The following is a 15480-nucleotide window of genomic DNA, read 5'->3' as shown; positions in this document are numbered from 1 at the left end:
CACACACACACACACACTCACACACACACACACACACACACACACACAGAGCCTCCCTGCGTGGCACCTCTGCCTTCAATAGCTGCCTTTGTGCCGTCTCTTAAACAAACACTATTGGCGAGGCCTCGTTCACTTCCTGGTCTAGATTAGCTCGGTAGGAATGTCGAGGTTCTGGAGGAAATGAGCTACTTATTTTAAACTGGCCTGGTTCAGCTCAGCCTCAACCCAACGGTGCCGTTTTCACCTGGGATCGTTCAGACAGAACTGGGGTTGGGATTTTGACCATTCCGGTTCCATGACGATTCCCTCTTCATGGTCCGGTTCACCTTCAACCATTCCTATAGGCCAGGGCATAGCGGTGGGCCGTGGTTTTCTGCTTACACTGACAATCGGACATTCATTTTTCCCCATAGAGATTTACAAAGATATTTATATGGAATATCTTCAGCCTAGAATCCAGCCATCTTGACCATAAAATTAACCATGACCATAAAACCAGCAAAAGAAAATGAATACTGCTAAACAAAGGGTATTATATGGGCTAATGTAGTATCGTATAATTAAATATTCAATTATTATTTTTCACAGAATCAAAGGTTTTATGATCATGATTCACCAGGATCCCGGAGGGCTTTTTTCTAGGCTTAAAGTAATTTATATAAATACTTTTGTGAATCTCTGAGAAATATTTGTCATGGTTCAGCCCAACGCTAGGGGATGTTGGGGTATGCTAAACCGAACCCTAACACTATGGTAACGGGGAAACATTCAACCAAATGGACCCGCGGTGCACAGAACATGGGGAATGATGACCCCAACCGTAGGGAGCCATTTTAGTTGGTTCAGCTCAACACTACAGTTCTACAGTATCTCTGCTTGATCGCCCACCAGAGGGGGAGAAAAAAAAGCTTTTATTAGTATCTCAACTTGGATTGTTTTGCCAAAAAGCTTTTCTTTCACTTGATCGGTGAATAAAGAATGTTTTCTGTCCACCTACGCACACGCCTCACCAAACCTAAACAGTCGTGTCGAAACTATTCCCTATTCTATGAACCTCCGTCAACTCCTGGAGTGTTTTTCTGTCGGGCCAACCAGGCCCCCCCACACACGCACGTCATGTCATTTTATCACAGAGAGTTCACATGTTGCAGTGAGAGAACTGTGTGTATTTGTTCCCGTCATCTAGTGGTGAGGATGCATGTGTCTCTGTGGAAACACCAGGCTCACGTTGAACACAGCATGTAGGAGGTGTGTGTGTGGGATGGATGGATTTTTTGCAAAGCCATGATTATTCACATTCCTATTCATAGTGAGGGCTGTGAAGCTATCAACGGGCCAGTTAATCAGTCTTAACGGACGAAGAGTGTGTTTTTAGCTAGCGGCACTATTATTTCCATTGGTAGTATTTGCTGTGAAAAGTGACTCACTGGTGGGTGTTGTCAGCTGAAACATCATGACATAACCATTATACCCAGCCTTTATTTGCCCTGGGCAAGGCGGAGAGTGATAAAGAGACACAAGAGGGTGATAACTGCATATCAGCCCTGTGGCGATAGAACAGGTACAGTAGCTGAATAATTAAAGGCAGCAACGAATAACGGTGCCCACAATGAACTCACTGTTTTGACTTCGCTACAGAAGGAACTCGACAAGTGTAGGGCAGTCGCCATTAGGACATTTAGCTGCCAGAATGTTTCCTGCTAAATCATTAGCATAACTTGCTGGACTGGCAGTGGGCGAGACAGTTTTCACATGCCATCCTTGGCAGCAAAAGTTCTGATATTGCCTGTGATAAGCCACCATTTTAATTTGTTCATTTTCTAACGGTATAGTACTTTATAATCTCGCGAGTTCAGGAAATAGTCAATCTACAAGCAATGAAGCATAGCCGTAACACGTTCAATCTATAAGAGACACGCTTATAGATTGTCTGTTTCTGCAATGCATTGACGATATGTGAAAATGTATGAACACTTCTCATTTCACGACGATTTAGGATTATGCAAAATAATTGCGATATCAAATATTTAGGCGATTACCGGTATGTAATAACTGTCACAGGCCTAAGCGTGTGTTAAACAACTTGTATTTTGTGGTTCTCCTTGTGACGGCGACCAGATGGCACTGTAGCACAGAAATGATTGAAAACACCTAGTGTGATGGCTGCCGCTGTGCTCGCCCTCACATATAGATTCTATATCTGCTGCACATGTTTCTCTACTTTCTCTACTTCATTTTCTTTCTATTTTGACCATATACTGTATATTGTATATTTGACATTCACTATCTTGTTTTACCCCTTATGCCTACTTTAGGCTTCATAATAGTGAAAATAGCCAATCGACACGTTGTGAGCTTGTAGATCGGCTATTGGGTATTTCAAAATATTTTTTTCAAAATGGTAAAAACCCTGGGCACTCATCATGACACTGTATGTCCTCGGTTACCTACCTCGGGCAAACCACGAATGCTCCCGGTGACGTCTCCATGTATAAACGTTGTTTATACATGCACGTCAGATGGTACTGACGTGCTGTCGTTGTCTCTGCTGTTCAGATGGTACTGACGTTCTGTCGTTGTCTCTGCTGCTGTTCAGATGGTACTGACGTTCTGTCGTTGTCTCTGCTGCTGTTCAGATGGTACTGACGTGCTGTCGTTGTCTCTGCTGTTCAGATGGTACTGACGTTCTGTCGTTGTCTCTGCTGTTCAGATGGTACTGACGTTCTGTCGTTGTCTCTGCTGTTCAGATGGTACTGACGTGCTGTCGTTGTCTCTGCTGTTCAGATGGTACTGACGTTCTGTCGTTGTCTCTGCTGTTCAGATGGTACTGACGTTCTGTCGTTGTCTCTGCTGCTGTTCAGATGGTACTGACGTTCTGTCGTTGTCTCTGCTGCTGTTCAGATGGTACTGACGTTCTGTCGTTGTCTCTGCTGCTGTTCAGATGGTACTGATGTTCTGTCGTTGTCTCTGCTGCTGTTCAGATGGTACTGACGTTCTGTCGTTGTCTCTGCTGCTGTTCAGATGGTACTGACGTGCTGTCGTTGTCTCTGCTGCAGTTCAGATGGTACTGACGTTCTGTCGTTGTCTCTGCTGCTGTTCAGATGGTACTGACGTTCTGTCGTTGTCTCTGCTGCTGTTCAGATGGTACTGACGTTCTGTCGTTGTCTCTGCTGCTGTTCAGATGGTACTGACGTTCTGTCATTGTCTCTGCTGCTGTTCAGATGGTACTGACGTTCTGTCGTTGTCTCTGCTGCTGTTCAGATGGTTCTGACGTTCTGTCGTTGTCTCTGCTGCTGTTCAGATGGTTCTGACGTTCTGTCGTTGTCTCTGCTGTTCAGATGGTACTGACGTTCTGTCGTTGTCTCTGCTGCTCTTCTGATGGTACTGACGTTCTGTCGTTGTCTCTGCTGCTGTTCAGATGGTACTGACGTTCTGTCGTTGTCTCTGCTGCTGTTCAGATGGTACTGACGTTCTGTCGTTGTCTCTGCTGCTGTTCAGATGGTACTGACGTTCTGTCGTTGTCTCTGCTGCTGTTCAGATGGCTCGTGGAGCTCCGACAGCCCCGAGGTGCTCAAGCTGGGGGTGCTGCCCGTCAAAGCCCTGCTGGCGGTGGAGGAACACGTCTGGGCCTCGTCGGGCGGACAGGTCTTCGTCATCAACACGCACACGCACGATGTCGAGGTACGCCGGCCTGTCTTCAGCACGCACACACGCACGCACACACAGTGGGAGTGATGGACATCCAATGCTGTGATATTATTTGTAATTGGGCCCTGCAATGATCTGGGTCAAACGTGACACACCAGAAACAAACACGTAAAGAGATACTTGTCTACTGGCAGTGGGGTGGCAGTCGATCACCTAGTTTTAGAAAGTAGTGGGTAGAAAACGAGTACGACTTTATTCGTTCATGCGTTCTTCCAAGTGTGGCATGAAATCATTTCCTCTCACGTATAGGCACATGCGGTGTGTTTAGAGCAACCTTTCAACGTGGTCCTTCCTATAACAAGTCATCTTGGTAGTGCCTTTTTTTTTAAATGTCATCTGTGTATCTAACCCAAATTGTCTGTGTAAACAAACGGCCCACAAACACCTTTATTACAAGTAGATGGAACGCTCTGTGAATTTGACTTATGGTGTGTGCAATGTAAACGGCAATTCACAGAAGTTATGCCGATCAAAATATATATACACAGTATAATGACACATATGGGAACGAGTACATCTCACGAGTACAATTACAAGGTAAATATAAGTTGACACATAATATGTAGTGTGTTAATGGAGGGTGATATAGCCAGGGGGCGGAGTGATCGAAAGACGATAATAAAGATAAGCTTCCTTTATCTCGCTTCCGCGGCTTGTGGGAAAATGTGAACATCCGTTACGATACCACCGGAGTTCATCTGCAAAAAGCATTTTGTTGAATCCCTGTTGGGGAAAAGGGGGGGGGGGGGGGGGAGCCTTTGGGGGGGGTGTAATTTGTTTCCCTATAGATGTTTCCTCCGGATGCCATGTAATGAGACACACTGCTCTACTGTATCACGTTTTGTGACCCACTGAGCTGTTTATTTATTTGGTTTTTACCGTAACTTAAGATTGTCCTGTGTACATAACCTGTTGGCATTTCCTCTTTGCTTGTGCCAGAGGTGTGGGAGTAGCAGTGTTTATATGACATAGTGTCAGTGGTGGGGAAAATGTACTCAAATGTTTTACTTGAGTAAAAGTAAGACAATAATGCGACACATTGTGAGCTTGTAGATCGGCTATTTTCAAATGGCCGAAATGTATATATGGGCTGACGTGGTTAATGTATGTTTTGTGATTATAATCAAAATCTGCAAAGTAACTAGTGACTAAAGTTTTCCAATACATGTAGTGAACTAAACTTAGAACCTTTTTATGGCATCGATATTTGCAGTTATGCAGCCATTTTCAACCATTTTCAACCTAATTATTTTTGCCATTATTTTATTCTGTGTTGTGCCCTGTTACAGCGCCACCATGAGGCTGATTTGCATCATTTTGGGGGTGCCAGATCTCTTGGTATTGTTCATGAAATGTGACGTGGGTCAAACACAAGTCAAGGTTGTGTTTAACTCCATGGCTCTGACCTTCTGCTCTACTAATCATCGGCTGGTGTCTCTGGCTGCCATGATGGTGACCACTAATGCCATTAGAAAAGTCTCCCATCACGCTATGATGTTGTTTATCTGTGTCTGTTCGGCCTGAGATGAGCCTGACGACGACCTGCCCTGGGTCTATAAATGGAAACACACCCTAAACACACCCTGCTCTGACTCGCGGCTACCTCTTAATCTGGTTAGACTCATTTAGCTCATTATAGACCACCTGGCTCTCTCTCTCTCTCTCTCTCTCTCTCTCTCTCTCTCTCTCATTGTCCTCGCTCTCTCATTGTCCTCGCTCTCTCCCTCTCTTTCTCCCTCCCTCCCAGTGAGTGAGAGAAACTTTGTACATTTCTCTGGATAAGTGCATCTGCCTAAATGATGAGGAAAGGTAACGTGGTTATGGGTAGATCTTTGAAAATGGTCAACGGTGAATAAAATATCCAAAAAAAGAACATGTGAGAAAAGGGAGAGAGAGAACAGCACTCTGTCTTGTAGTGCCTCTTTAAGAAGACACCTCTGAGTGAACCCTCCTTGGCAAAACACAACTCCACCTATACTATACTGTTTAAGGATTACACGTACAACTCCGCCTACTTCTAAAGGATTAAATGCAACCTCACCTACTGTTAAAAGAGCGTGTGCAGAAGCTAGTGGAACTGTGCCAAGGCATGGAAGTGGAACAGTGGAGCAGCACAGCTCTCTGAAACCCACATGTGCTATTCTCAGACACGTCCGCTGCAAACGGGGGACACCTGTGTGCTCGGTCTCACAGCAGATCTTTATTTAGTTTTAGTCAGTCTTTTGAATAAATATATATATATATTATTTTTATATAGTCATATTTTAGTCGTCTGAACTGCTTTCGTTTTAGTTGACTAAATACCATGAGATTTTAGTTGACTAAAATCTGTAGTTGATTTAGTAAACTTAACTAAAAAAGTATTTTGGCCGGCCCGGCCGTGATGGCGACGAAATGCCTCATTTTATGCTCGGCTGTACGCCGAAAATAGCAGATCTACAAGCTCACCAGGTATCACGTTGTGAAAAAATTTCATCATATAATAATATAGTTTTAATCGAAACACTGCTGCACAACTTGAATCGTTCCAAACCAAACCAAAGCTTATCAAATGCCTGTAAATAAACCCTAGTTTCCCTGTCGTGGACGACACCAGATGGTCTCATTGTGTCGAGCGCTATTCAAATCGTCCCTGAACAAACGCCTTCCTTGTTGCCTCTGGCCAACAACACGGTCACGTCTTGAACCAGGGCTGACTGTTGTGTTAGTGTCGCTCACTGTTTTTGTGGGCTAACGCACAAAACAGGTCCCCAGACATAACAGCCATTGAATGGACATTCACAGATTGAGCCGAGGGGGTGTGTGTGTGTGTGTGTGTGTGTGTGCACGTGTGTGACTAACCTATAATTACAGTAGTCGTACAGTATGCACTTAGAAGAGCACCCGAGTTACTGTTTATATAGGCTGTTTTAAATTGACAACAATTATAATCACACAATCGGTGTATGAATGTAATGTGCTTTGGATAAAGGCGTTGTAGAAATGCAGACATTTACCATGTGCTAACGTGGTTGTCCTGTGCTATATGAGATGATCGTCCTTCCAGTGCCCTCGAGACCGGAGACACGCTGGTTCCCGTCGCCTGTTGGCACATGAAGTTCATTCACCGTCGGTCCTGTTGGAAATAGAAATGAGCTCAGACCTCGTTTTAAGCACATCAACCCTGGCGTCCCTCTTCAGTTCATACGTTTGATACTTTGTGTGGCGCTGTAGTATGATCAAGTAGGGGCGTTTAAGTTACGAAAAAATATAATTTAGAGATAACGGGTGTCTAGGGCGACTAGTATAGGGCTGTCAAGATTATCACATTTGACCTGACGATTAATTGCCCCTCAAATGATTGCGATTAGCGATTTAAATTGAGTTGTACACTGGGATATATGAATAAGAATTTGCATGTCTTTGTCTTTGACGATTTTGAAGTTTCACAGGGCAGATATAAATAATGAATAACATATTTCACACCGGCACCTTCCACACTCTTGGAAGATAATAACCGATTTTAATAGCTAGTTAACAACTACAAATTCACTTGACATAACTGAAACGGCCTGCTGGTAATAGCGAAGCTGTCGTGGTCTCCTATTAACTTTAAAAAGAAACATCAATAGTGGAAATGGCCGAAGCTTGTAGACATGCTACTGCCAACCTTTTTTTCAATATGGAAACGATTGACGATTATGCAAAGATTATGTGATTATCTCAAATAATTGCGACTATAGACCATCATGCGATAAATTGCGATTTGCGATGTTCCTGCATGCAGAGGACTAGAGGCGCCGTCTGGAGGCTCCACCAGGAGGAGGGCATGGTGGTGTCTGTGATGGCGGTGTCCGGCGTTAGCATAATGTCTGTTGTGATGCTCCCATACAGAGGCACCTGGAGGCCCACCAGGAGGAGGGCATGGTGGTGTCTGTGATGGCCGTGTCCGGCGTTAGCATAATGTCTGTTGTGATGCTCCCATACAGAGGCACCTGGAGGCCCACCAGGAGGAGGGCATGGTGGTGTCTGTGATGGCCGTGTCCGGCGTTAGCATACCGTTAGCATAATGTCTGTTGTGATGCTCCCACAGAGGCACCTGGAGGCGCACCAGGAGGAGGGCATGGTGGTGTCTGTGATGGCCGTGTCCGGCGTGGGCATCTGGATCGCCTTCAGCTCGGGCTCCACGCTGCGTTTGTTCCACACCGAGACCCTGGAGCACCTGCAGGACATCAACATCGCCACGCCCGTGCACAACATCCTGGCCGGTGAGACTCCACCCCCCTCGCCGTCACACCACCACACCCATGCCATGTGGATTATATGACGGCACGTTTTGATGTGTGATTTTTTTAGTCTTTTGACTCAAATTCCATTTAGTTTTACAGACACATTTTTGTCATCTGAACTGTTTTAGTATCGGTCTAGTATTTGTCGAGTAAATGTCAGAAGATTTTAGTTGGACTAAATCTACAGTTGATTTAGTGGACTAAAATGTACTTTGGCGGGCATTGATGGCGTCGTAATGGCAGATTATTTCTTGAGCGACCCATAAAATTTGGTCCGTGACCCACAAATGGCTCCCGACCCACTGTTTGGGGAATGGTGTCCTTTCGGTGTCACTCGGTGCAGTAATGTGATGTGTGGCTGAACCCCCACAGGGACCTGACGGGTTAGGAGGACGGAGGGAACACGGAGTCCTACTGTAGCCTGTCCGCTCTGAACCCGTGATGGCCTCGTGTTTACTTCAAAGGGGCCCGTCTTAGCGCAGTGCCTGTCTGTAATTAGGTGACATCAAGCTAGGTGCTCTCTGGCGTATAGTGCGTTTGTTATGTCACGTCGGTCATGTGTGTCACCCTCTTTCAAACAAGTCGACGCTGGAAACGTCTCATTTCTTGTCTCTCTTTGTATTTATTGAGTTGCCATGGGACAGAGAGAGACATTAGAAAAGGGACCGTCGAGATGCAGGGAATGGGGAAAGGATTGGGGGAATTGTCTCATCTGTCTCTCTCAGAATCTGAGACACATCGCGAGTTTACACGGGTGTAAAACAGTGGGTGAAATTAGTTTTTGTGCAAGCTCCATCGTTTTGTTTTTAAGAGAAAGGGACGGGGACGGGACGGGGATAATGGGGAAGAGATCAATAAAAAAGGGTAAATGAGTGTCAACTCTGATGAAAGACATTGTGCCAAACAGATGTACAGTAGATTATTATCACTGGATATAAGTAGGCTACTTGAGAGACAGTCAAATCAGTCGGAGGTCAAAGGAAGAGATACCAGGTCAAACGGCGAAAACATTATAATAGAAAAGGCAGTCTTGAAAGGAAATAAATTGTTGATTTACTATGATCTGTGTGTGCGTGTGCGTGTCTGTGTGCGTGTGTGTGTGTGTGTGTGTGGCACAAAGTAATTGAACACTACGAGTCATACTCTCACAACACGGTGCATTGATTTGTGTGGACTCATTAGAATTGTCTGTGGACTCATTCCGTTGACGTGAGACATGGACTTTGGTTGCTGAGTCAGATGAACGACTAAACGCCCGTTGTCTCAGCATGGACATCATTCTGCAGTCATCTGGGATATGGAACGTATCTGCTGTTGTACAGTACGTCAAGCTCACCTCGGACCCTCTGCTCCGCTCCGAGCTTAACCCATTGAGACCAGATTCTACAAATGTCTTCAAAATCAGTGTTCTGTTTTCTACATCAGTGGTTCTCAAACTATTTCATGTCAAGGACCACGGGAATTATATGTACTGTAATTCACCATTTGTCAGCCAAAAAAACGTTTATTATATATATTCAAAGATTTGCGCACATTTTCTAATTAAAAAAAATATATATAGTGCCACGCTATGAGCTTGTATATCTGCTATTTTTCAATAGCTAAAGCGGTTAAAAGCAAACGGATGCGTTCCAGTTCTTAACCCATTTTGGTGTTGGCATTATGTTATGCTTTAGCTATTGAGAAATAGCAGATCGACAAGCTCATAGTGCGCCACGAGCTTGTAGGTCTGCTATTTTTGAAAAATCGAAGAACGACGAAACATAGCTTTTTCAGAAAACTGTCAGGATGTAGAAGACATTTTTAGAATCTGATCTCGGGTCAGAATGGGTTAATAGACGGGCACAGTGCTCTGCTCTGGGCTTGACGGGGGAAGACACGGAGCCCCATGGGATGCTGGGAGGTTTGTTTAGGGGTCAGAGGGTCAGATTGTGTTGGCGTGAATCTATATTTACATCCGACAGGCAGGACGGCTGAAGGCTAGATAATGTTTTCCATTCCTTTTGTTTGTCCGTCCGTCTGTCCGTTGACCTCAAGGTGGCTCTATAACAGGACGATTCCCTTTTCACCTACAACTCCTGAAACACACGTTTTGCTAACACTCCTTCCAAAGTCTGCAGGAGTGGCCTGTTCTGCACAGAATTGCACAAATCATGAACGTCTGATGGCCGTCAAACGTTGCACTCACATTTCCCACTGGGCCAAGGAAGAACAGTTTCGTGTCATGCTTTTACATTTCTTCCCATTATCTCTTATAATGTGCTCAAGATATATCGGGCAGATTTTTCATATTCCATTCCTATATACCTCCAAAACGTTGCACTACCCCGGGTAGCGAACCCTGCCCGGCGGAGTGACTGCTGCAGTCTTCCATGTCTCATTCGGTTTGTGTAGTGCAGCATGCAGACAGATGTGTTCATGCGTGGGTTTGGATCTAATGGTGGTTTGGTACACCGTCATGAAATGTTAAATAGCCTGTGACAGTCACACTCACAGCAGGGAGGGTTAGCTTTGGGCCACAGTTAACTCTGCTGTGTCAGACTTGACTACTGATCCCTTGAAATCTGAAGTGGTGATGAGATGAGAAATGCATGTCCTTTGCATTTGGTTTTCTGTTCTCACTGAGTGATGTTTAGAAAGAGAACTAAAGAGCACATTAATTAATCGGATGAATATCAGATCTTATGTAACATGATCTCAACCCATTCTGACCGGGCACCCATTTTGGTGTTGGCATCGTGTTATGCTTTAGCTATTGAAAAATAGCAGATCTACAAGCTCATATCGCGCCACCGAGTGGCGCGATACGAGCTTGTAGGTCTGCTATTTTTTTTTTAAATCGAAGAACGACTGACATTTTTAGAATCTGATCTCAGGTCAGAATGGGTTCATCAGACCAGTGTGTGTCCAGTGGAAACCTCGTATGAATCTGATCTCAGGTCAGAATGGGTTGGTTTTAACTTCAGCTGGCATTGCTGCGAAGCTATTCACCACTATAGTACTATTATTATAGCATTAGGTCATCACGTCAGTAAGTAAAGGATGACCTTATATCATGTGTGAATGTGAACGGCTCTTTGTTCAGAGATATCGGAGCAAACTACAAGATCCCGTTTTTTTGTTGGCACTGCTTACGAGTTTTCATTTGCTTATATGGGCATTGGCGCAAAGATAAATGGCCTTATGGTTGCTAGTTAGACGGGAGTGGTAGAGAATGCATTTTAGTTTGTACATTCTCTTGACCTCGGTGGAAAGTCCCTCTCTAAAAGCCAGTGTTTAGAGTCGGCAGTGGGAGGTCTCAGACAGATGTGAATGATAAAAGTGCTCCGCTGCCTGTATTAACTAATACGATCCATGCCAGCCACAGGGGAAGTTGGTTCTGGGTAGAGAGACCACCGCGCATGGAAGTCCCTCGCCACTAAGGGCTCACTTCCTCTGATGGCGAGTACGGGGCAACATTACGGGCATCGGCAGCCTTGTCTGTGGCAAAGGAAGTCCACATACTACAGCTTAACGTGTCCCAGGCCAAAAACCAGTCCCCGACATTCAACACGACGTCAACCTCCCTGTCAGCTCAGCCACAGTCCGGGGGTGGACCGTCGTGATTTTTGTTCTGAGCATTTAGCTGGCACTTTCTCTTCATAGGGGATATCTTTATATCGCTGCGGTGTGCGTTCTGTCTTTGGCTATGTTGTGATCTGCGTTTCTTTGCTAGAATGTGCCACCGCCGAGCCTCAACAAGCTGGCAGCTGCGCTGAGAATGTGCTGTCGGCTGCACAAAGTGTGACGTGAAGGGAATTGCCAATTAAAGTGTCTGTTTGGCCCACAAGAGACGGGCGGCAGTCGATATGAGCGACGTTATCTACACCCATCAACGCTTGTTTATTTAGGCGGAAATTAGTCCAAGGCTTGGTTCAGAGTTCAGACGGCAAGCAAATGTGATCTTTAGGAAGGACTGTCCACACTGTTATTTGTAAGTTAATCCGATAGTATTTGTGTATTCAGACATGGGCGAAAATAGGCAGCCAATCTACTAGCTTATTTTGGGGGCGAGCAACTCCATTTTGTCAAAGTATAAAGTAAAATCAAATCTGATCCGCACAAATACGTTTCCATGTGGTTATTTGGGGTGCGCACGCTTTTCCGACACACCAAAGGTCCGAAGCGAAAATGCGATGGTCCGACATGCGCTGCTCCCGTGCTCGCGGTTATGGTTAGGTTAGAGGATTGAGGTTTCGGATCAATAGTATGTCGGAACTAAAGCCTGTACCCTGGTTATTTGCTGTTCAGATTTGCCTCTCCAGATCTGACTCCAATTTGGATAGGCCGAGCATCTCATTTGTGCTGCCAAGTCTGACTATATAGGCTAGCCAAAGTGATTTGTTGACTCAATGAGCTGCAAGGGACGGGAGACGCGTTGTGCGCTATTTGATCTGTCAGGGCGTGGACATTGGGTCCTTCATCGTTGGCTTTTTTTTTTGGAGAAGTCCACATTGTTCCGCGGCCTTATTGTAAAGTAATACAGAATCTAATGTCTCCACACAACGCACGTTGAGACGGGGAGGGGGAGGTTGATGTAGTAAATGATATCGGCACAGAGGAAAGGACCGTGCAGGGCGTTGTTTCACCGTGTCTTGAATACCAGTATGAATGAGTTGATCTCCTGTTGGAGCCTGTTGTCGGATCATCTGAAACCCCCCTCTTCATCACACAGAGGAGTACCTCACCCAGGCCCCCTCTTCATCACACAGAGGAGTACCTCACCCAGGCCCCCTCTTCATCACACAGAGGAGTACCTCACCCAGGCCCCCTCTTCATCACACAGAGGAGTACCTCACCCAGGCACGTGCACATCTAGCTGGACTGAAGCCTAATTTATACGCCGTTGCACAACTTGTGTGTGCCGCTTGCCAAAAACAACAATCTAATACAGCTCACTGCGTGGGTTCAAATGGTTGGAAATGAAACGTACACTGTTGGACACTAGTGGGCGGCGGGCCGTGAGAATATTGCAAGTGCCCCCCCCCCCCTTCCCCTTCAATAGAAAAAAGAGAGGAAGGAGCGCATCTGTTTGGCCAGAGTAGAAATCCCCAACAAGGTGCTCTTCGGTACAACTGGGTGACAAAATGTATGCAAAAATAGATGAGACCAGAAAGCCTTCAATTAAAAAAGTGTGGCTTGTGCATTGCCAGATAAAAGAGCACCTGCACATGCCACTGCGGCACAACCGCCTTCATCGGGGTGACTAACAAGATTACAGAAAAAACATGGCTTTTATAGGATATGACATTACAAGTTAATTACCATTTGCCACCTGTGGTCGCAAACTCTCAATAAAGATTAGTGGCCGGCTAAAAAACAAAAAGTAAAAAAAGTAGAGCCTCACAAAACCTGACCTCTACAAGAGTGCGTTTGTCCCCCCCCCCCCCTAAACCTATGTAAAACGTATACTGTTAACCCATTTTGGGGCGGGGACCCATTTTGGAACCCATTATGTTATGCTTTAGCTATTTAAAAATAGCCGATCTACAAGCTCTACGAGCTTGTAGGTCCGCTATTTTTGAAAAATCGAAGAACCACTGACTTGTCTGTCTGGTGCTATATATACTGTACTGATGTTCCCCAGAGGATTGGGGGGGGGGGGGGGGTCTCTAGTCTACGCTGTCAGCCTTTGTCTGCTCGGGCAGTCTGACCTAAATAAGCAGCCATGTGTGACCTGATGGGGACAAACATTGCGGGGAGGGGGGGGGGGGGAGTAAACAACAAACCCCCCGGGTCTCCAGTATCCCAAATGTCATACATTGACAGTGTCCCAGAATCCACCCCCTGCATGTACAGTGGACCAGACAGTGGACCAGACCTTAGTCCAGTGGTTCCCCTGCATGTAGACAGTGGACCAGACCTTAGTCCAGTGGTTCCCCTGCATGTAGACAGTGGACCAGACCTTAGTCCAGTGGTTCCCCTGCATGTAGACAGTGGACCAGACCTTAGTCCAGTGGTTCCCACACTGCGGTGCGTTCACCCCTTGTGGTGCCCGAGCGCCTTCTAGGGGGTGCGCAACATGAAAAGGCTAATGGTGGTGCTATGGTTTTCTTTTAAATATATTAACATATCATGCCAAATATATGGCAAGTATATGCAGAATATAGCCTATCCTGCATATATATGTGCCATATTGGGGTTCATATATGTGGATAAATAGGACATACATTATGTCCCTATATAGCTTATGCAATTTATATTTCATTTATATTTGCGTCAGCTAGGTCGGGAGGTAACAGGGGGTGCATGGTCAAAAAGGTTTGGGAACCGCTGCTTAGTCACTTGAACCTATAGAAAATGAATTGAATCCAAAAATTGAATTTGTAGTTAAATACGTCCACCCCTGCATGGTGGAGCAGACCAGTCCAGCTGTGATTTTGTCTTCTAATCTAATCTGTAGTTTGAAAGCATTAGAGATTATAATGGTGTAGGTTTACAGAGACGAGAGGGCTTTACAGAAAGAGAGGAATTAAATTAAACACACACAGGCATCCATAACTGCTCACATTGTGCTGACGTGAGTTCTGTAACAGGATGTAATGGCTGGTGTCTGACACGGAGAGAGAGAGAGAGACAGAAACGGCTGAGATGGTGGTTGTCAGGACTAAGTGCAGATCAAAGTGGTCGTCTGGTCTGGGACGAGGGCCAGAGCCGGGCCGTGTTGACGTTCTCCCCGGGTTTATTTTAGTTCACCCTCTGGGTGGGGAACTCCAAATATTATGAAAGGAGGAAGTTGAGCAAGGCCCCCAGCCAGCGGTCGAACCCGGGGCCTTCATTACACACACATGTGAGCCACGAATGCCAGAAGGCTCGCCCTCACAACACCGTCGCATTGAGGAGCGTACGTATACGGCCGGCGTCACTGCTCGGCCTGGTATTCCTAAAACAGTGGTTCCCAAACTTTTTCATGTCAAGGACCCCCAAATTGACACTCATTAGCCCTGCGGACCCCCATTTGAAAATATATGCCAGGGACCCCCCCCCCCCCCCCCCACCACACACATAATAACTTTTCTACGGATTTCAAGGACCCCCAGTTTGACATTCATTAGTCTACGGATCCATAGCATTTCTATCTGTGGGACCCCCAATTTATATTGTAAAATCAATGTTAATTTCTACACTCTCAGAGTTACAGACCCATAAGGGCCCATTTGGTTCCAAACTATCATTTAGCTGGGTCCCTCAAGGACCCCTGGGGGTCCCTGGACCCCACTTTGGGAACCCCACTGTACTAAATGCAACCTCGGTAAACTATGTCTAAGCGGTTCAACCTAACCTTATTCCTAAACGTAACCTCAGTAAAACTATGCCTAACCCTGAACTAATTTCGAACCTTATATTATCCGTTAAAACAAGGGGACTACATTGAGGAAGCACCTCCCTGTGCTCTGATTCATGAGAATCTATGGCCTTGGCTTCTGGCGGGTGTTGCTGTTGCAAACTTGTGGTGATCATCGAA

General features: G+C 45.7%; 1 protein-coding gene across 3 annotated transcripts in view; it reads left to right on the top strand.

Moving 5' to 3' along the window:
- Positions 1 to 15480, top strand: part of arhgef10 (Rho guanine nucleotide exchange factor (GEF) 10) — a 121006-nt gene that overhangs the window by 101054 nt on the left and 4472 nt on the right. For all 3 annotated transcript variants that reach the window (XM_083792591.1, XM_083792589.1, XM_083792590.1), the window contains 2 exons: positions 3539 to 3681; positions 7781 to 7955. In XM_083792591.1, coding sequence (XP_083648717.1) covers positions 3539 to 3681; positions 7781 to 7955 — 318 coding nt within the window. The remainder of the gene's footprint in view (positions 1 to 3538; positions 3682 to 7780; positions 7956 to 15480) is intronic.

This window comes from Protomyctophum parallelum (genome assembly GCF_964188405.1).
Source record: "Protomyctophum parallelum genome assembly, chromosome: 20".
Taxonomy (NCBI): domain Eukaryota; kingdom Metazoa; phylum Chordata; class Actinopteri; order Myctophiformes; family Myctophidae; genus Protomyctophum; species Protomyctophum parallelum.
This window is presented reverse-complemented; position numbering and strand designations above follow the sequence as displayed.